This window comes from Nematolebias whitei, chromosome 21 (genome assembly GCF_014905685.2).
Source record: "Nematolebias whitei isolate Nwh7 chromosome 21, NemWhi1, whole genome shotgun sequence".
NCBI lineage: Eukaryota > Metazoa > Chordata > Actinopteri > Cyprinodontiformes > Rivulidae > Nematolebias > Nematolebias whitei.
In genome coordinates this window covers 29693090-29713698 of record NC_056518.1, presented here as the reverse complement: position 1 = coordinate 29713698, position 20609 = coordinate 29693090, and the positions used below count along the sequence as shown (strand labels likewise).

At 40.9% G+C, this 20609-nt stretch overlaps 1 protein-coding gene across 3 annotated transcripts; it reads left to right on the top strand.

The window, feature by feature from the left end:
• Positions 1–2521: 2521 nt before the first annotated feature.
• On the top strand, positions 2522–14048 carry letm1 (leucine zipper-EF-hand containing transmembrane protein 1). Of its 3 annotated transcripts, XM_037694513.1 has the most exons (15): positions 2522–2894; positions 4475–4532; positions 4670–5159; positions 7061–7204; positions 8127–8264; positions 8365–8568; positions 8647–8766; positions 8871–9002; positions 9350–9508; positions 10473–10589; positions 10702–10725; positions 10891–11025; positions 11176–11369; positions 12893–13031; positions 13564–14048. In XM_037694513.1, exons 1-15 carry the CDS (start codon positions 2810–2812, stop codon positions 13714–13716), a joined length of 2292 nt encoding a protein of 763 aa, XP_037550441.1. In that variant the 5' UTR covers positions 2522–2809; the 3' UTR covers positions 13717–14048. The 3 variants fall into 3 exon arrangements, with proteins under 3 accessions (XP_037550441.1, XP_037550444.1, XP_037550442.1); XM_037694516.1 differs by lacking the exon at positions 10702–10725; XM_037694514.1 differs by lacking the exon at positions 10702–10725 and having other exon boundaries at positions 12875–13031.
• The last annotated feature ends 6561 nt before the right edge of the window (positions 14049–20609 follow it).

The following is a 20609-nucleotide window of genomic DNA, read 5'->3' as shown; positions in this document are numbered from 1 at the left end:
ATCATTTCAGCTATTAACTATTTCGGTGATTTTTATCTTCTGTTCTGCTTGGAGTAAATTTAATTCAGTTTAAGCAGTCATTCATTTTTAGCCCCATTTGTTATTTAACTCAGTCTTGACTAATTTTGTTAGCATTTTAGGGAATAAAGTGTAGATTATTTGACTTTAATTAAGACGCATTTAATTTTCTTTAACTCTCCTTTTTGGTGTTTTGGTTTTACGTCTTTATTTTTTTACAGTTCATCTTTTTATGAGTATTTAATTTTTATACCTACTTCTTATGTTTACTCCATTACAATGTTTAACATTTTTACAGCTTATTTTAAATGAGTTTGTTCGATTAGTTATTGCATTTTTTTTAAATGTTTTGCTGTTTTAATTTAGTGTAAAACATTACTCCTTGATATGTGAAAGGTGCTTTGTTTGATTTGTTAAAACAAAAACAGTCGTTTACAGTTCAACAATGAACACAAGGTCAAGTTTAGCCCATTTATGATTAAACATATAAAATGAATTGACAGAGAGGCCTTGGCTGCGTTTGTCCTCTTTCCAGCTATTAGATGGGGACTGAGTGTAGGAAAGAGCCAGCCTCCATCACATCAATGCCCAGAGTGGTGCCGAACCGGACAACCCCGGCTACAAGCCGCGGATACCGGTGCAACTACAATTAAATATATATATATTATTATATAATGTGCCACAAGGCTGCAAATCTTAGCTGCAACACAACAAAACGCTTTAAAAAAAGTTTTTAACCGACCAAAACGTCCCACCGGCTGGCTAGTAACTTTAACCATCATGTCATGAAATAAAAAGGCTCCGTCTATCACCTGAAGCGAAAGCCGCGACGAAAAAGAATGGATTTAAGTCACGGAACAAGACTTTCTTTTTACCGGTAGTCAGCCATTAAAGCCGGACTCCAGCAAATAGACAAAGCCGCCACCCACAAACGCTAAATGCAGTGAACCCACGAGCAAGTTGACACGCAAAAACAAACAAAAAGCCACTCTTGTTCATCAGTGCGATTAAGACAACTTATTCGACAACTGTTTCACATATTTAATTAAATTACAGGCGACATGACAGCTTGCTCCAAAAGAGCTAACGCTGCTAGCTAAAGCTAACCACCGAACCATAAAGACCAGTTTGCACATTTTGCCGTTAGCATAGCCAGCTAGCTCGCTAAGATGGAAGCTCGGCCTGAACAAAATGCACTTCCAGAAAAATAATAATAATCTCCGCTAATGTTGCCGCTTTTGTCACATTATATGAGGCGTTTTCTTCGTGTTTACCTGACGAATCTCTTCGGTTTGAAGTTACAAAGGGGAAATGCCCGTAAACATCTTGGAAAGTGGATGAATTGATTTGAGCCGAGTCGAAAAAGCTTGCGGGAAACTCAAACTCCGGGTCCGACCAGCGCGAAAAATACTCACTTCCGATTGGTCGCGAGCGGAGCCGCGAGCACCCAACCGGTCCTTTCAAAAAAAAAAAAAAAAAAAAAAAAAAAAGAAATCCAACCGTAAGACGAGCTCGGTGTCCCTCAGCTTCCTCACAAGTTTCCTTTACTATGTGAAGCAGCGACAGCGCTGTTATTTTAATTTTGTTTATTCTATTTTATGCCTTTTTAGTCGTTTATATATCAACACGTTCAGCTGTGTGACTTAAATTTTTCAAAATCATATTCTTTCGGCTTTTCCCTCTTCAGGCGTCGCCACAGCGAGTCATCCTCCATCTCACTCTGTCCTCTGCATCCTCTGTCCTCACTCTGTCCTCTGCATCCTCTGTCCTCACTCTGTCCTCTGCATCCTCTGTCCTCACTCCATGTCCTAACTGCATCCACTTTGGCCTTCCTCCTTGTCTTTCTCCTGGCAGCTGCATTTCTAACATCCTTCTACCAATATACCCACTGTCCCTCCTCGGGACATGTCCAAACCACTGTCCCTCCTCTGGACATGTCCAAACCATCTCAGTCTGGTCTCTCTAACTTTATCTCCCAGATGTTCAACCTGTGCTGCACCTCTGATGATCTCATTCCTAATTTATCCATCCTTGTCACTCCTAAGGAGAACCTCAACATCTTCATTTCTGCCACTTCCAGTTCTTTCTCCTGTCTTTTTGTCCATGTCTCTGTCTCCAGACCATACAACATAGCTGGTCTCACCACTGTCTTGTAAACCTTTCTTTTGACCTTTGCTGACACTTTTTTGTCACAAATCTCTCCTGAAACTTTTCTCCATCCTGCCTGGATCCTCTTCACCTCTTTACCACACTCCCCATTTCCCTGGACAGTGGACCCCAATTACTTTGTCATTTTGTTTGCTTTTTAATACAAACAATTCAAACTCTTCATTATGTTGTCTTAGTCACTGATGTCCCCAAAAACTTCTCGCATCATTTGTTTTCATAGGACGTTTGAAAAACACCTGATAATTCTGTCCACTCAGAAACATTCGGGGGCTTTTAATTTGTAAGCGCACCGGAAACCTCAACAAGGAAACGCCCATAATCTGACGTCACCAGAAGGCTTTCTTGGGGTCGGTTAACTGTCATGCGCGTAGGAGCTAAGCAAGGACATGACATGAGGCTAAACATTCTACGGGAGAGTTAAATCGTCCGTCGCAGCTTCTTTAAATCGTCACAGACTTTTTGTTTTTAATTTGTTTTTATGCCCCGTTACAGTTACCCGTTAGTCAGAACATCTAGCTCAAACTGGAGCTAGCCAAGCTTACCGTCTAGCTGCTACTAGCTTGTAAGTGAATTAGCAAGCTAATTTAACTGTTTACAGGGTGCGACTTTAGACTCTAAGAGCATGGCGTTAATCCTATTTACGAGGTCCAGAGCACCTTTGATGAAAACCTCCCGGTCCTTGAAGAACGAACTCCGGAAAGGAAAAGGTAAGGCGGTGATTAGTAGTTTTCTTTGACAGGAGAATAATGGCACATTAGCTTGTGTAATTAGCGCATTATTAGCATGTAGACTAGAAGGGACGGGAGTTTTCAGGGTCAGGTACATTACCTGTTAAGGTGACAGTAGGCACTCCGTGGTTTATTCTTCTAAACAACAAATTATCCTTCACAAAGCGTTAATGAAAGGTCTGTCAGCTGAGCGAGAACATAAAGCTGGATTGAGAACATTCTACCTTAACTTTGACCTGGAAGCGCCCCCACCTGCCCTGCTGTGTAACTGGATGCTGTTGCCATGGCAGCATTCTTCTCCCCATGATTCTACAGCGAATGCAACACATCTAGACTTTTTTTTTTTAATTAAGAAACTGATGTATGTATTTGTTGTGCTTTGTATACGGTTGTCCCATCTATTGGAGAGACGTGGGTCTGAGCAGGTTTGTGTTTGGTCCAGCACTGAAGAAGTTCCTCGGACCTGTGACTGGCTTGTTCATTTGGACTTCAGCAGTGGGATTAGCTGTGATGTGGTGTGTTCTTCTGCTGCGCTCAAGTCACATTTTTTACTTGAATTTAAAAAAAACTGTATAGAATTAGAAAACTTTACATTTCCTAAAAGTAAATGATGGTAAATAGTGTACCATTTATCCTTAAAATGTGCACACACACACACACACACAACTGATTCCTCAGAGTGATTAGTTACTAAATAAAAACTAAAATTTAAATCTGTGAGTGAAACACTGGTTCCAGCTTCGCTGCTTCTAAGGATCTCAGTTGTTCAGGATCAGCCAGGAGCTGCTGATTACCTGGTCCTTTGTAGGACCATCTCTGATCTGGAGCATACAGGTGTGGTGGGTTAAACACAATGCCAAGGTGGAGACATATCAGCAATGACTTCATAGATCTGCCTAAGACGGGTCAAAGGTCATATGGAATCCATTGTTCTACAGAGAAAAAGATTACTCACAAGTGGAAGAGAGTTAAGACAGCTGACAATCATTGCTGCGAATTCACCCTAAAGGTCAGACCGTGCAGTGCTCCGAGAAATGAGCTCCATCTCTGTTTAACCTGCTGAGGTCTGCAGAGTCTAGTCATGGCTTGCTTGGAGCATCTTCTTTCTAAAAACAACATGGCAGCACAACTTCAGTTTGGAAAAGTTTCATGTGAAGTACCCCATGACCCAAAATGGAAAAAGCGAGTAAAAAATGGATGGAACCGCAAGACTTCTGGGATAGAACCAGACCAGAGGACAGATGTTTACCCAGAATGCACTGCAGCACAGTTGGAGGAAACCAAGCACAGCATACTGATATAAAAAAAAAAAGTCTAGGTCAAGATTTTATCAGAAATCTGAAAGGTTTTCCTCGAAAGAGGATTATGCAAGACGCTCAGAGATGCAGCAACTTGTGCTGGTGCCATAAATACATCGGACCTATCAGAGATTTGAAATTGCTGCTTGTAGATGATTTACTAATGAGCGCCATGTAATGACATACTCAGTGTGTCTGTACTGAACATATTTTTATTTAAAACGACTATAGATCTTATTTTTTTATTTTGTTTTTTTAAAGGGAAACTCCAGGATGGTTCCTACTTCATCTGCACACCCCTCAGACTCGCCTCTCAGAAGTAAGCCAAATAAATGTCTGTACGCTCTTTCTGGTAACTGACCAGGTTGATTAACAACAAACAGACCAAATTAATTTCTCCATGTGTTATTATCTTTTTACTCAAGAGTTGTTCTTATTATTTCTTGTCCTCTTCAGGCCTGATGGACTCCGACTTGGCAGCTTAGCCCCGGCCTCCTCTGTCCGTCCTTCCCTTCCCTTGTCAGATGAACATGTTGGATCCTTTCAGAACTTGGACCCGCGGCGGCTTCACTGCGCTTTAGCATCAGGGTGCTTCTGGTCCCTGCACCCTGCTGTCACAACAGGAGCCCAGTGGACAATAGCCTCCCCACAAGACCTCCCTGGTGTCAGGTGGATCCACACATCTAGGACAAGATGGGATGACTCGAAAGTCGAGAAGTCTCTGCGCTCCTTAAAAGACAAGAAAAAGCTGGAGGAGGGGGGTCCGGTTTACAGCCCGACGCTGGATTCGGAACCCGTTAGGAGGACGATCCAGCAGCGAGTTGTGGATGAAATCAAACACTACTACCACGGCTTCAGGCTGCTGTGGATTGATACCACCATCGCTGGACGGATGCTGTGGAGGGTCCTGAATGGAAATACTCTGTCCCGCCGGGAGAGGAGACAGGTGAGAATGGAAGGACATGACGAGCTGCGAGATTATTTCTGAAAATTAGTAAAAAAAAAAAAATTGTTTTAAACTCCGTTTAGGTTTAAATAGTGCATGCCTCATTGGTATAATGGATACTGAAATGCTTTCTAATGCCTAATAGGGGCTGAAAAAACCCATCAAGGTTATTTATGTTTTTTTTATTAAGCAAGTCATGGCTAAAAATAAATTAAACCAGATGTAGACATTTAAGAAAACTTGGCCATACTTATTCCAATTTTAGTGTAAACTTCAATTCTACCATTGAGCTCATACCAACAGCTTCTAGTTCAGCATTAGTCTAGATCAAGTGATGCTGAATACACGAACACTCATTTGGACCGATGGTGAGGTCAGGTCGCTGCTACACGCTCAGGAAAACGTCGACTACTGATTCCAGCCCTAGCGCGCATGTGTGAACACTTCCCCTGTCAGGTAAATTAGGTTTTACCAAGAAACCATGCTGAGAGTTTCTAAAAATTTCCATTCGTTTTACTGATGGTGAACTTTTTAAATCCACAAACTCTCAGGATAGTTTCAAGAGAAAACACGGTTCGTCTGAGAGCAGGAGTGTTTTCATGCACGCTCTACGGTTGCAGTCAGTCAGTCGACATTTTCCTGACTCTTAGATTTATAATCTAAAGTAATGTGTAGCAGCGACTCGACCTCATCGACGGTCCAAACAAACACTTGTGCATTCTGAGTTTTGGTTGTAACTGTTGTGCTCTTTTAGTTGAAATGCAAAGACTGCCACACCAGTTGCTATGGAAACGACAGAAGGTTTAACGTCATTTTGTCGTCTCGTCTAAACGGCGTTGCAGCACGAACGTGGACTGTTTTTACAACCAGCATCGTAAAATCTACGTTTCCAGATCGCTCACGGATTGCTAGCGTTTTACTACTTTAGGTTTTACATAGCATTTTTAGCTTTTTTCCTTTTTTCATTCATTCAACCTTTATTTAGACAGGTTAATCCCATTGAGCCTCGGGGACTCTTTTACAAGAGAGACCTGATTTCAACAAAGAAAGCTGTTGTTTTTTTTGTGAGTCTTACTATTCGTTAGCATTTAGCCATTTTAAACTTTTATTTTTGTCAAGTGTTTTGCTTTTTAGCTAGCATTGTTTCTTTTAGTTTTGATACTTTTAGCTAATGTTTTGTTTTATAAATCCAGGCATGAGAGCTGGATTTTAAGAGATCAAATAATTTGATCCCTGTTGTTGCGTAGACAAACGTCCGAAGCTCTACAGCGACTTACAAACGTGTTCTAAAGCAATTTCCTGTTCTAAAAATAAAAGCAGTCATCCTTTAAACACCATGAACTGTGCTACAATAGATGGAGCATGCTAACTGCTGACTGGAGGAGGGAAAGAGCCTCACGGCAGAGCTAAACGCTTCAGGTGACGAGTCTTTCTCCCCCACATCTGCGTCCTTTTAAATGCAGCTCCCTCAGAGCGCATGCTAATTTTGCACCGGTGTCCTTTCACTCACAGTAATCCTCCTATTTTAAAGTTTCACCCCCCCTTCCCTGTTTAATGTGAAGCTGGAGGAGATGCATGTCAATGGGCCTCTGGTCAAAGGCCTTTATGCTCAAGATGGCTTCTCTGGCTGGCTCTGCTTACATGCAGGTAGGAAGCGCAGATTGTGTCCCAGAACGATCAGTTGGATACCATGAAACAGAGGATTCAGCCTCCAGAGTCCAAAATACAAAACATTTGTCAATGTGTGAACACAGGGACTCTGAAAACTCTACAATTGGTGTTTAAAGTAAAAAAGGGTTTGTGTGTGTGTGGTGCTGCTCTCTGCTGGAGGCTGCAGTAAACTACAGCCAGCTGATACAGAGCGACCACCGCAGCCAACATGGTTCTGTTTGTGTCTTTAGTTTCTGAGGACGTGTGCAGACGTCTTCAGGCTGCTGCCCTTCCTGGTCTTCATCATCGTTCCGTTCATGGAGTTCCTTCTTCCCGTCGCTCTGAAACTCTTTCCCAACATGCTGCCGTCCACCTTCGAGACAAAGTCCAAGAAGGTGACGCTTTTTAAAAAATAAATTCTGGTTTTTATTTGTTTCAATCTCAACCACTTCTGTGTAGTTTGTGTAGTTTCAGCTGTTCATGTATCAAAACATTCGGCTCATTCAGCCCATAACGTCTGTGACTTTTAGTTTTTGTAACTAATATTAAATTTTACAAATATTTTGTTTCTTTCAAAGACATAATTGGCAAAAAAAAAATCCTCTTCAGCATTCATGCTGTTTCTGTAGTTTTAGTTTGTTGCTACTGTCCTGCTACTTTTAGCTAATGTTCTGCCTTTTTTAACTTTTAGCCATCGTGCTGCTACCAATACCTAGTGTTTTACTACTTTTAGCTAGCATTTAGTTGTTTAACTTTTAGCTGGTGTTTTGCTTCTTTTGAAATTTAAAATTTCCTACATTTGGCAATGAATTAGCTTTTAGCTAGTATTCTATTTCTTTATTTTTAAGCCTGTTTTTTACTAATAGCTAGCAATTTGCTACGTTTAGCTAGCATTTTTTTTAGGGTTTTACCTTATTTCTTTTAGCTTTAAGCCAGTGTTCTGCTCCGTTTAGCTTTTAGTTAACATTGAGCTTCTTTTAGCTAATGTCTCGCTACTATCTGCTACTTTATTTTAGCTAAAGCTTTCTACCTTTACCATCTAGCAAGACTTTTGGTTGTTGTAGCTTTTAACTGATTTAGTTTTTGTTTAGTGTTTTGCTACTATTAGGAAGCATTTAGTTATTTCAGCTTTTATGCGGTCAGTTTCAGCTTCTTTAGCTAATGTTAGCATTCATTCAGCTCTCAACTGTTGCTTTGGTTTGAAATCCGATGCTGTTTATTTTGCTAAACGTTTTTGTTAGTTTTAAAAAATATCAAAATTATTTTGAGCTCCGAGGCGTTTTCTGATTCAGTTATTTTGGATTTGTTTGTTTTTAGGAGGAGCGGCTGAAAAAGGAGCTGAGGGTCAAACTAGAGATGGCGAAGTTCTTGCAGGACACCATCGAGGAGATCGCTTTGAGGAACAAGGCCGCCAAGAGCGACGTGACCGAGGAGTTCTCCACCTTCTTCCAGAAGGTCTGTGAGCGAAGACCGAGTTAAAACCTAAACTCAAACAAACAGAAATTATTTAAAACACCTGAACGAACAACTTTACGTGTCTTCTTGACTCCTGCAGATCAGAGACTCTGGGGAACGTCCGAGCAACGAGCAGATCATAAAGTTCTCCAAGCTGTTCGAGGACGAGCTCACTCTGGACAACCTGACCCGACCCCAGCTGGTCGCGCTCTGCCGCCTCCTGGAGCTCCAGTCCATCGGGACCAACAACTTCCTGCGCTTTCAGCTCATCATGAAGCTCAGGGCCATCCGAGCGGACGACAAGGTAAACGTATTCTCTCAATCCTGACATTCAGGACATTTATTTTCTTGGACTCAGCCTGAAACCTCTCCGCTTGTTCAGCTGATAGCCGAGGAAGGAGTGGAGAGCCTGAATGTGAACGAGGTGCAGACGGCTTGTCGTGTCAGAGGGATGAGATCTCTCGGAGTCACAGAGGAACGACTCAGAGAGCAACTCAGCCAGGTAACAAATAACTTCTCAGTTTAACTCTGGATCTTCCTAAATGTCCACGTTTGACTTGTCCTGCAGATTTTAACTACTCAATGCTTTCATGTTTCCTTTCGTAGTGGTTGGAGCTGCACCTGAACCAACAGATTCCCACCTCCCTGCTGCTTCTGTCCCGAGCCATGTACCTCCCTGACACCCTGTCTCCTGCCGACCAGCTCAAGACTACGCTGCAGACACTTCCTGAGATGGTGGTATGTTGACGGTAGTACCTAGAACAACCGGTGGGACGCTTTTATTCACTCTAACACAAATAATATCAGTTTAGTTCATACTTTGTCCTCTGTGGAGTAAATGTGCATACTTGATGTGCATTTTTAACTGTGTGGGAGTGATTCTGGTCTTTAGAGGCATGGAGTCAGAGCTTTTGATTCTTCATGATCATAAGATGATGTTGTCTTTGGTAAACTTCATCATCGCCTGCGCTAAGACTGTTAGCTTGTTAAAAATGACAACGGCAGAGTCAGAGGGGAAATCAGGTGTTTGAGTCAGTGATGAAGCTGGCCACCAGCCAACGACCTCGTTACTCTTCTCTCCTCAGACTAAGGAGGCCGAGTTGAAGGCAGCAGAGGTGGAGTTCTCCAAAGTGGACAACAAGACCAAAATAGAGACGATGCTGCAGGAGGAGGCGGCCATACTCCAGGACACGAAGGACAGAGAGCTGGAGAGGCTGGCTGACGCTGCAGAAAAGGCAGCGAAGGTGATCGCCATCTTTTTACCGTTGGTGCCGAGTCTTTGGGAACGTTTACAAAAGATCTGAAGTAGGATAAAAAAAAATAAAAAGTGATAAAAAATGCATTTGGTAAAAAAATAAATAAATAAATAAAAACCTATTTTGGAAGCAGAATCAGAAAAACAAACCACTCCAGCTGGCAGCATGGCTCTAATGTAGCAGAATTTATTAACTGGTAACTCCACTAAAAAATTAACTGGCTGACGTCTAACCGTGTTTGACATCAGTGATTCCTGAACATTTTAGCTCATGACCCACTCAGTAAAACTCAGACTCTTGACTTTATGTACTGCTGGTTACAGGATCAGTCAGAATGACCTCAGGCTGAAGTGTAAAAAAAAAAGTGAAAATACTTTTTGCAGTAAAAGAGATTTGTATAAATTTCGTTATAAGACATCACCTTTGAACGGGTATGTCTTCAGATTTTTTAAACAATCCTTTTAATTTAATTTCCTTTGAAACTGAACATTTTCTATTGCGGGAAATCCCCTTGTGACACTAAGAAGCTTGGGGAATTCCCCTTTTTAAAACCCTGGACAGGAATTCCTGATTACGTCACTTCAGACCCCCCAAAAAAGGTGTTTTCAAACGGACGTGCATCCTCTTTGGAACAGTCATTTAAAACATTTATTTAATTTCTGTAATTTCCTCAAGACGCAGCATTGCAAGCTGTGAATGGGAAAATAGCTCGTGATTTTCCAAAAAGCTCCTCGTCTACTTTGCTTTGATGCAGAGCGCTTTAAACCGTTTCTTCGCTCCTTTTCTGTCGAGTCCGTCGGCAAAAATACTTCTAGACTTGAGCACTGGCCACCTTTGATTAATGTTTTCTTTTCGTTGCTTCCACCTGTCCCAGACGTCCATACGTACCGTTACACCTCTCACAGATGGAGCATTTTGCATTGAATTTGTTTTTATCTGCCATCGTCTGTAGGAGGGCGAGCCTGAACTCGGCGTGGTGAAGCCCATCGAGGCGGAGATGGCGTCGTCCAGTATAACGTCTCATGCAGAGACTCTGAAGGACACAGCTCCTCTTGTAGAAGGACTCAAGGTGACATCTTTACACAGTAACATCCAAAGTTCAGGTGTGAGGAGTGTTTTAGGTTGTTGTAAACATCTGAACGAACCTTTGACTCACTTCTCTCACTTTATTGTGTAAACAGCAGCAGCCTGTTCTGCGCTTCCAGGTTGGCTTTATTATTCCAGTTATTAATCTTATTACTGACACTGTTATTCCTCACAGCCGTTTATCCCTCTAGCTTTTAGAGTCCATGCTTAGAGCTACAAAACTTTAAGCATTGTTTTACAACTTGGTTTGATTCTGTTTTTTTTATTTTTTTTTTACTTTATAGGATGAGGAGATCACCAAAGAAGAGATTGATCTGCTGAGTGACGCCTTTTCAAAGCTGAAGGACCAGAAGAAACTTCTGACTCTGGAGAAAGAGGAGCTGGAGGAGCTGAAGGACGACGTTCAGGAATACAACGAGGTACCTACATTTACCTGGAGAAGAGCAGGACGACTCTCGGCTACTTCCACATGAGATTTTAGCTCAAAATGTGTAAAATGACATGATTGTGTGCGATAGATGTCCTTCTGTGAGCTGAAGTTCGCATCTTTGGCTGTGTTTATGTTCTAGGATCTAGAGGAGATAAAGAGCGAGCTCTCTAAGATGGGTCAAGAAAAGTCTTTGGAGGAGCCGAAGGCCAGTCAGCGTCTGTCTAAGAGGTTGACCCATATGATCAGTCGCATCGACAAGATCATCCTGGAGCTGGAGAAGGATAAGGTGGTCCTGGACGGACCGGTGGACAGTGGAGCCACGCCCCATATTGGGTAAGAGACTTTAGTGTTTTAAACCACATGTCTAAAGGGCCCTGCATAGTCCATCTGAAGCCGCTAAATCGGCTCTCATTGTCACAGTTGCACAATGAAAATGGCGTCAGTTCTCAGAGCAGCTTCGCCCGCTCCTTCTCAACAAGAGGCGTGTTGGTCAATGCAGAAATGCACTCAGACATTAAGCTGCACGACTCTTCAAGCACACTAAATTAGTCAAATGGCCAGAAACTCCTGCATGGAGATTGCCTGCTGAAAAGTGAGGCTTTTTGTTCATGATAGATTTGTGGCCAAACGGCTGCAGAGACGAGTGGAGGCTCTGGTGGGAAGAAAGAAAGCTGTGTGGTGACGATTACTACAGCAGGAGCGTTTCCCAGGAGATCCGTGCCGTGTCTTGTAGACTATGAAAGGTGCGCGTGAAAACAAATGTCCTGCAACCACGTGACCGCGAGTCGACTGTTTGGCCTCGGATCGAGTACACGGGGTCCTTGAGTCTTAACAACCATGAGAAAAGCCTCAATTCAAACATTAGTCTACATTAAAAAATAAAACAAGAAAAAAGCATTTTCTGCAAAAATACAGTTTGAATGCTGAGCTTTGAATGACGGCTGAAATTCACAGAAGCTAAACTTTAGTTGAAGCTAAAAAAAAAAGCTAAACACTAGCTGAAACCAAAGAAGCAAAAGCCATGATTAGCAGAAAGCTAGCTAAAGTAACAATTGTAGCTAAAAGCAAAAGTAGCAAAAGAAAGACCAAAGCTAAAAGTATCAAAAAGCTAATTAAAGCATTGAAAAGGATAGAAGCTAAATATAGCATCAGGTCATTTAAAAATAAGAGTAGCTAAACACTGGCTAACTATCAATAGACTAGCTAAAACTAAAGTTAGTTAAAGGGAGGATAAAAGCTAAAGTATCAAGTGTAAATAAATGCTAAAAGTGACAAAAGGCTGGTTAAAAGCTAAATGCTAGCTAGCATCTGAAAGACTCACTAGGTTAACTAAAGATATAAGAACACTAACTAAAGGCATTAAGTTTATCTAGAATCCAAAAGTATCAAAAGACTAGCTAAAAGCTAAAGTAGCAACGGGTAGCCAAATGCTAAAACTAGCAAACAGCTAGATAAAAGCTGAAAGCAGCACTAGTTGCAGACCAGCATGTAAAAAACAAACTGTTATATGTTGAAGGTTTTAAAGATAATATTTTTGAAAGAACTGTAAAGATTTCAGTGTATTTCTATGAGGAATATATATATTTTAATAAAGCTGAATACTTTAAAAACATAACATTTGTAAGTGACAGCATCGATCTCCTGAATGTGCACCTGTGGTCTCAGTTTGGGTCACACCTAGAATTAGTGAGAGCGCCCCCTGCTGTCGTATGAGGGACAGTGGACCAACAGGACTAACTTAAACCTCAGTGGTGCTGAGCCTGAGCTCAGCCCGGTCCCCTCGGACCTCTCCGCCACTTTACGCCTGGTCAAACCTGGTAACCGTTTCCTGTATACAGTCTTTTTAACACCTTCAGGGAGAACCTGGTCGGCATCGACGAGCTCATCGGCGTCATGCGGCAGATCCAGAACATTCCCGAGGACAAGCTGCACCGGATCGCAGAGGCGCTCGACGACAACAAAGACGGAAAGATAGACATCGATGATGTCATCAAAGTAAGTCAGACAGATACATTTATTTAAGAAGTGATCAGAACTGCATTCTTTAGTGTAAAGTTTCCACATAAATGTTGATAAAACTACACTTGTTTCATGTTGTATTATACACTCGATGTAAAATATGTGACCATTAAGCAGATTTTTTTTTTTTTTTGTGGTGATCTTATTTCTAATTCAACAAGAGTTTAGTTTCTTTCACACACTCCTAAAGTCGTGACTGTCCCGGCGCCTGTGTGGCCAGCTAGTCGCTGACAGATGCAGCTCAGTGAGGTTTTTATTCGGGTTCCATCGCAGCTTTGGAAAATTTATATTAGAAAAATACATGGAAACGTGCGACTTGATCAGTAATCTGTAGCGGTGCAATGTGAGATGTAGACAAAACCTGACCACGTTTTATTAAAATGAGTGAGGAAACCTCAGTCTGAACTGACGCTTCAATTTCAACAGTTTTAACACGACAAAAGTCAAAGAGTAAACATTTTGTCAGCTAAACAAAGTAAGTTTCCGGACGTTTTGTTTGTTTTTCCAGGTGGTGGAACTGATCGACAAAGAGGACATCGACATCGCCACATCGCAGGTGGCGGACATCTTGGCGATGCTTCATAAGGAGGAGAAGCTGATGGAGAAGGAAAAGGCCAAAGAGAAGGTTGAGAAGGAGCAAGCAGCCAAACTCAACAGCTGAGCCCGTTTTACAATCGCAGAATATCGACTCATTTAAAAACCTGAAAGCAGAACCATCTTAAAATGCTCACTATTTAAAAACGTACGTTTAAATGCAGCGTTTGACACAAAGACATGGCTCAGGTTGGAGACGTGTGGTAAACATCAGCATCATTCCACCCAGTTACTTCTCTTCCTTTAGTTTATTCATCCTCCTGCTTTTGTTTTATTTTTCCGAGTGGTATTTAGACTGACGGCTGTCAGCGGAGGCTGCTACCAAAGATGATTTCAGAAGCAACGTAAACCTGAAATAAAATGTTGAATGTGAAATTAGTCCAAGTCTACATACTAAATATACTTTTTGTTTGACATGGTGCTACACAGATGCTTCTAGTCAAGTTTTAAATTTTCTTGCTCCAAGTATCTCACCTGGCTGCCACTGTTAAAATACACAAAACAACAATATATATCAAAATTTCACCTGTAACAACAAAGTACTGGTACTGAAGCTGTTATCTCACTGGGCTGCGAGACCATTTGGTGACTTTTCTGTTGGGGTCGGACTGAATTCTTAACTTTTTGGAAATCGCAGCTTGTTTCAGCGCGAGCTTGATTTTGTCGCCCACGTCGTACCCGCCTCGGCCCGCTTTGGATCCACCTCAGCTGCTTCCATGCTCATGGTTCAGTCTACCAGAATATGGTTTTGAAGTGAAGACTGACCAGTTTTTATTATTCACCTGTCGAAAGGTGGATGTGTTACGTTCGTCTCCATCATAAACTCTTTCTTGTCCTTCCCATAACTTCTGATTTGCTCAAGATAATGTAACAACATTTGATACCACTACCACCACTAGACAGAGCGTCCCATAGTCTTCCTCAGCCCAGCTCTAAGGTTTAAGGTTACACATAATGCTTGTCCGGGCCATTGTTCTAGATTGCGGTGTAATAGTTTGTCGACGGGCGTATAATGTGCCGTGTGTGGTGCCCTTGTTTTAAACATTCATCATCAGTGGACCTGGACATTCAGGGCCGCAGCCTCGGATGTTTTCTCAGTTCTCGACTTACGAAACATTTAGATCTGACAAGGACTCCTTGACGAACGCCGTTCTCCAATAGTTGCATCCACGTGAGATTCTGGCTTCACAAAATGTTTGCAAATATTTTGCGACGCTTGCGCAACAGTCCCATGAATGATGTGCAGTTTAGTCACATCACGTCTCGACTGACTTTCTCCTACCGCAGCTTGGTTTTGTGAGTTGCCGAAGCCGTCGTGCCTTTCGTGCACTTTCTGACTCCTGGAAACTAAATTACAAGAAGCTTGAGATTCTCACAACAACTGTGTGTTTATCCCGAGAAAAGATTCCTCCCAGACATTTTGTTGAACGTGTTCAAAACTTAAAAATTGGAAACCTCCACCAACATTTGAAGACATTCTGGAGACTTCCTCATGAAGACCGTTTGCCAAACAGCCTCCCACAGTTGGAACATGCCGATACCAAAACATTGCAATATTTGTGCAACAGTCCTTTGAATGACGTGCGACTTTTTACTAAATATATTTTACTGAATTGTTTACTAGATTAAATTGTGAACGTGGATGGGTACAAAGTGAACCAAGCAGGACACGATGTGGACGGAGATGGGCAACAATAATGTGCACGGCCAAGAATACAGTTTTACAAGCGGGGCACATAAAAATGCCTTTTTACTTTTTAAGACTGGTCGTTCAGAACCCGACTGTGAGGTTCTCTGAGTGTAAACTCAGAATTCAGAGGCCGTGAGAAAAAATGTCACAATTTTTCCTCAAATTTGTTTCCAACGGTCGCAGCTCAGTGAGACTGAGGTCGAAGCTCGTTTAAGTTTTGTCCTTTTGTAAGATAAAAATAATTAACAGAGACACTGATTGTTTGTTTAGCTGTGGGCGTGTACTGGAGGGAAACCCAGACGGCTTTCCCAGTTCCTTTAAGAGGAACCCCAGACCAGAGAGGATAGAAAGTCCATCCAACCAGTTCTGGTTCTGACCCTGTTGGACACATGCTAAAGATGGTTGGTTTGAGGAATAAAGGTGGATAGTTGTATAGTTTTGGTGAAGCTGCAGATGAACTATTTATAGAACCGGCCTTCAGAAGATGAATATACGGTGGCCTTCTCACGACACCTGCAGTGTTTGTGTGTCAACCAACTGGCTGGACAAATATCGATTTGAGTTATTTTTTTAGATTTTGGGATAAATTTGAGTTAAATACATTTTAGCAGCTCCTATTTTTATGTTTCTTTGCACATCATTCATGAATATCCATTTATAGTTTACGAAACGTATTCTGACGATTCTTTAAAAAAAGGGGGTAAAATTTATAAAAGTAATCCAGGTCGTGATTTAAAACTTTTTATTTCTCCTCAAAAACAGACAGGCTTAAGGTAATTACTAAATTAAATAAAAGTATAATTATTGCCGTCATAAATTAGCTAAATATTTCGTGAACCGGTTTAACAAAACTCAAAGTGATCAATAGACGAGCATCAACAGACCTGATTTAAGATGGCCGCCGCAGCTAATCTGATTGAGACATCTTAGTTTAAAAGGTTGGCGGGTGATATGCATTCCTTCAAGGACTACTGGTGTTTTTTCCACCACTAGAGGTTGATTCTTTTGGAAAACGTACAAAAAGAAACATTTTGTTTGTGTTGGATATTAGAGGAGCGTCTACAGGAAAAACGTTAAATACCAAAATAAATCAGTTTGTGGTGCGCGGCCGCCATTTTTAAACCTAAACTTTCTCTAACTAGTTTTCTAGGAGGAAATGTTTTGGGATTATTTTCTCTTCTGGGTCTGTGATGATGCGACGTCTCTTTGTGTTAAAATGTCTGACAAAGCGTCAGCGTGGCTTCTGTGCTCGTACACAGGAAACTAAATAAAACAAATCGGGAAAAGTTACCGCTCTGCTCTAATAGTTGTAAAATATTTAATTAAAGCTAGTTTGAAATCATAAATAATATCCAGGGTATGGATGTAAAGGTGGAATATACTGGAGCTAGCTTTAAATAAATATGTTTTTATTTATTGGATTGAATTTTCTGTTTATTTAATGTGTAAACGTGACGTTCAGATTTGATGTGACCTCGATTTAAGATTTGAACATGTAACAAGCAGATTCTCTTAAGCACAATTTCTTGTGTTTCTGTAAAATTTATTTACAAAAATGGGATTGTTAGAGTTTAATAAATTGTGAATGATTTGTAATATGTTTTAGTTTTAATTGTTTTCCACCTCATTTCTTATTTAATGTCACCTCACGCATATTTAAACCACCACTCTAAACTTTTTTTTTCTTCATTAAAACTTTTCAGACATCTCATTTCGCATCATTTCAGAGTCCTTCAACATTAAACTGAGCTTATATGAACTCTGCCCTCTGAATAAATCATGACTTGACTTTAAATGATACAACGGCATGCCTTACTAATCGGGTGCCATCTAGTGGTTGAGAATAGTAGTGTTCAATATTTTCAGTCAGAATGAATGAAAACGGTCGTATCTCAGCCAATAATTGGTTTATAAACATGGAAAAAAATCCATAAATACGTCACTTCGGCGTATAAGTCGCAGGGCATGTAAATTATGCAAAAACAACGTAGCCTATACAGCAAAAAATATGGTAGGGGTGCACCAATAAATCGGCCAGATGATTTCCTTAATTTTGGAAGATCGTAGATCGGCTGAAACTTCCATAAGAAACTGATTTTAAACTTCATTTACATTTCACAGCACTACCTCGTGGCCAGTTAAAACAAGTTTGTATTGTTTCTAGGAAATTGATCAAGGGTGTGTTTTTCAATAAAATAAGATTGTAAAATTGAAGGTGCATTGTGACCTTATAACACCTGACGGTGTCGCTTATAAAACTATATTGGAATCGGCAGGTCAGACTTTAAGAAATCGGTGCACCCCTAAAATATACATCAGTGTTTCTCCTACTGTTATACAAAGAGGGGGGGCCCAGAGGGGGGCACCACCCTGAGTGGCTCAGTTTGTAGAGCTGTTGCCGCTCAGCGAGAAGGTCAAATCCCAGCCAGAGGACCTTTCTGGGTGGAGTTTGCATGTTCTCTCCGTGCATGCGTGGGTTTTCTCCGGGTACTCCGGTTTCCTCCCACAGACCAAAAACATGCATGTTAGACTGACTGGTAACTCTAAATTGTCCCTAGGTGTGAGTGAGAGAGAATGATTGTCTCTGGGTTCTTGTGATGGACTGAAGACCAGTCTAGCATGTCTTCCATCTCTCATGCAGTGACCCCGTGACCAATATATGTACCGTATATATGTATATTCATATATGTATACATACATACACACACACGCACGGCAACCCCATTTTTGAAGGAATCTTTCCTACACATTGATGCAGCCACACACCAAAATGGAAGTTGGTACTTGGGTTATTTTTCAAGTTATCAAGCTCATAGTACGGACAGACGGATTGAGGGTATTTCCAGTTTCCTTTTCACTCCACGACGAGGGCCCAAGAACTGTTTTATGAAGTGTTAATTAATCCATCTGTCCACTGGGAGCAGAGGAGCACTGATGGTGAAACTACACCGATACCTGCTGCTTGCTCCACCTGTTGTACGGAGAACCGAGACAAGCTGGGGTTAAAACGTAATAAATTATTCCAACCTGCTTCTGAGGGTTTTTTTCTGCCTTTAATGTTTACTGACGGTGCAACTCATTATATAGATAAAACTAAATCTTCAAAAAGTAAAACAACTTTGAACATTTGCTAAATTTCTTTTCACTTCAGAAGTCAGCTCCCATGAAGGGTGGGCAAGCATCTCATCTGTGTTAGCAAAATATCCCATGAACCAGGACAGACTTTAATAAAACCCTCTGGACTCAACCAAACTCAGGAACAATCACAACAACCAAACAAAAATGGCTAAAACTCAGTCGACTTTACAGATACTGAGCTTTGGTGTGGTGGTAGCTGAGAGTCACCCCCAACAGAAACTCTGAACATACAAGGAGGCAGCGATACCTTGATTTTATCTCAAAATATAGAACAAAGAAAAAAGAGCATGTTTTAAAGAGTTTATGGAAAAAATGTAAACAGAATAAAACAATAATTTTTTTAAACAAACTTGATTTGAGTAGTTTACAGTGTGACCACTAGATGGCAGAGATAAACTGATTTTATACACAGAGACAGTTTGTAAATATTTTACCGCCAACATGTGACTCCCTGCAGAGCAGTCACTGTTTCAAGAGACAACACTTGAAACTTCCAGGTTTGGTCATTTATTTATTGATTGATTAAAAAAATGATCAGGATATGTGTTTATCAAACATTTTAGATTTCACTTATCAAACATGAGGAAAAACCAATGGGCTTTGTTCTCGTATGACCCTGCATCAGTGTGTTCATTCGTCTGTTAGCAAAATATTTCATGAACCACTGGACAGATTTAAATGAAGCTCTCAGAAAGTTATCACTGGATGAACAGTACGTCTGCAGCTGACTAACTTCTGGAATCAGCACAATTCAAACTGGCCTCAAGAGTTTATCTGCCTCAGCCAACACAAAGAATGTGGTGTGGTAGTAGCTGAGAGTCATCCCCATCACATACTTTAGTTGGGATGTTTCTGATTAAACATTTGGCTCGCGAGGCAGCGGTTGACTTAAACGGAAGGTGGAGGCACCCTGCACAATAGGTAGAGGCACTCCGTATGGTAGGTGGAGGTGCTCTGTATGGTAGGTACTCTTTACGGTAGGTGGAGGCACTTTGTATAATAGAAGGGCTTGTGTATGGTAGGTGGAGGCTCTCCGTGCTGCAGGTGGAGGTGCTCAGTATGGTAGTAAAACTAGGATTTATACACAGACTGGCTTTAGTTCACCTGCAGGAGCTGCTTCATCGTCCACACCTTTCATTTTATGTTGTTTCTTCAGTGCGTTTTTTTAATCACCCATTAACTTCTGAAGACCTAAAACTAAATCTAAACTTTCAGCTCATTCAGGAGATGGGTGCTGAGACTTTTTGTAACTTTTTTACGTTTCCTATATTTTTTATTTTATTAACACAAAAAAATGTTTTGTAATTTCTTTAGTACCTTTACAAACATGATCTTTGAAATTTACGTCAGCTACCAGCTCCTCTTGTCTTCCAGTACTACTTAAGCCAGATATTTATTACTTTTAGCCAGATATTTACTACTTTTAGCCAGATATTTACTACTTTTAGCCAGATATTTACTACTTTTAACCAGATATTTACTACTTTTAGCCAGATATTTACTACTTTTAACCAGCTATTTATTACTTTTACCATGTTCCTGGCTATTAGCTAGCTTTTTGCTATTTTAGTTTTTAGCCAGTCTTTTGCTACTTTGGAACTTTTGCTAATTTTTTGGTCTTTGACTTTTAGCTAGCTTTTTCATACCTAGCTAAAGTGTCCCAAGGCTTTTATCTTTAAGTTAACATTTTGCTACACCATCTAAGTTTTGCTTATAGTTTAGCTTTTAAAACTTTGGGCCTTTTACTACTTTAGGCTACACTGTTCTGCTTCTAGCTTTAGCTAGCATTTTGGTACTTTTAGATTTTGCTCACTTGTTTGCTATTTAACAATACTTTTCTTTTACTTTTAACTTTAGCTAGCCTTCTGCTACTTTTAACTATACTGTTGCTAGTTTTAGCTTTCAGATAGCCTGACTTAGGTTCTTCTTGCAATCTTTAACGTTTGTGTATTTCTTGGACAGTTCTAGCTTCACGTCACTCATCTTTAAGCGTTGTTGATGAAAGAGCAACAAAGATTCAGTCACATCGCCACGCTGGAGTTGTGGGAAAATGCCTGGCTTCAGTTGGCTCGCGTTGTTTCAAGTGTGTGTGTGTGTGTGTGTGTGTGTGTGTGTGTGTGTGTGTGTGTGTG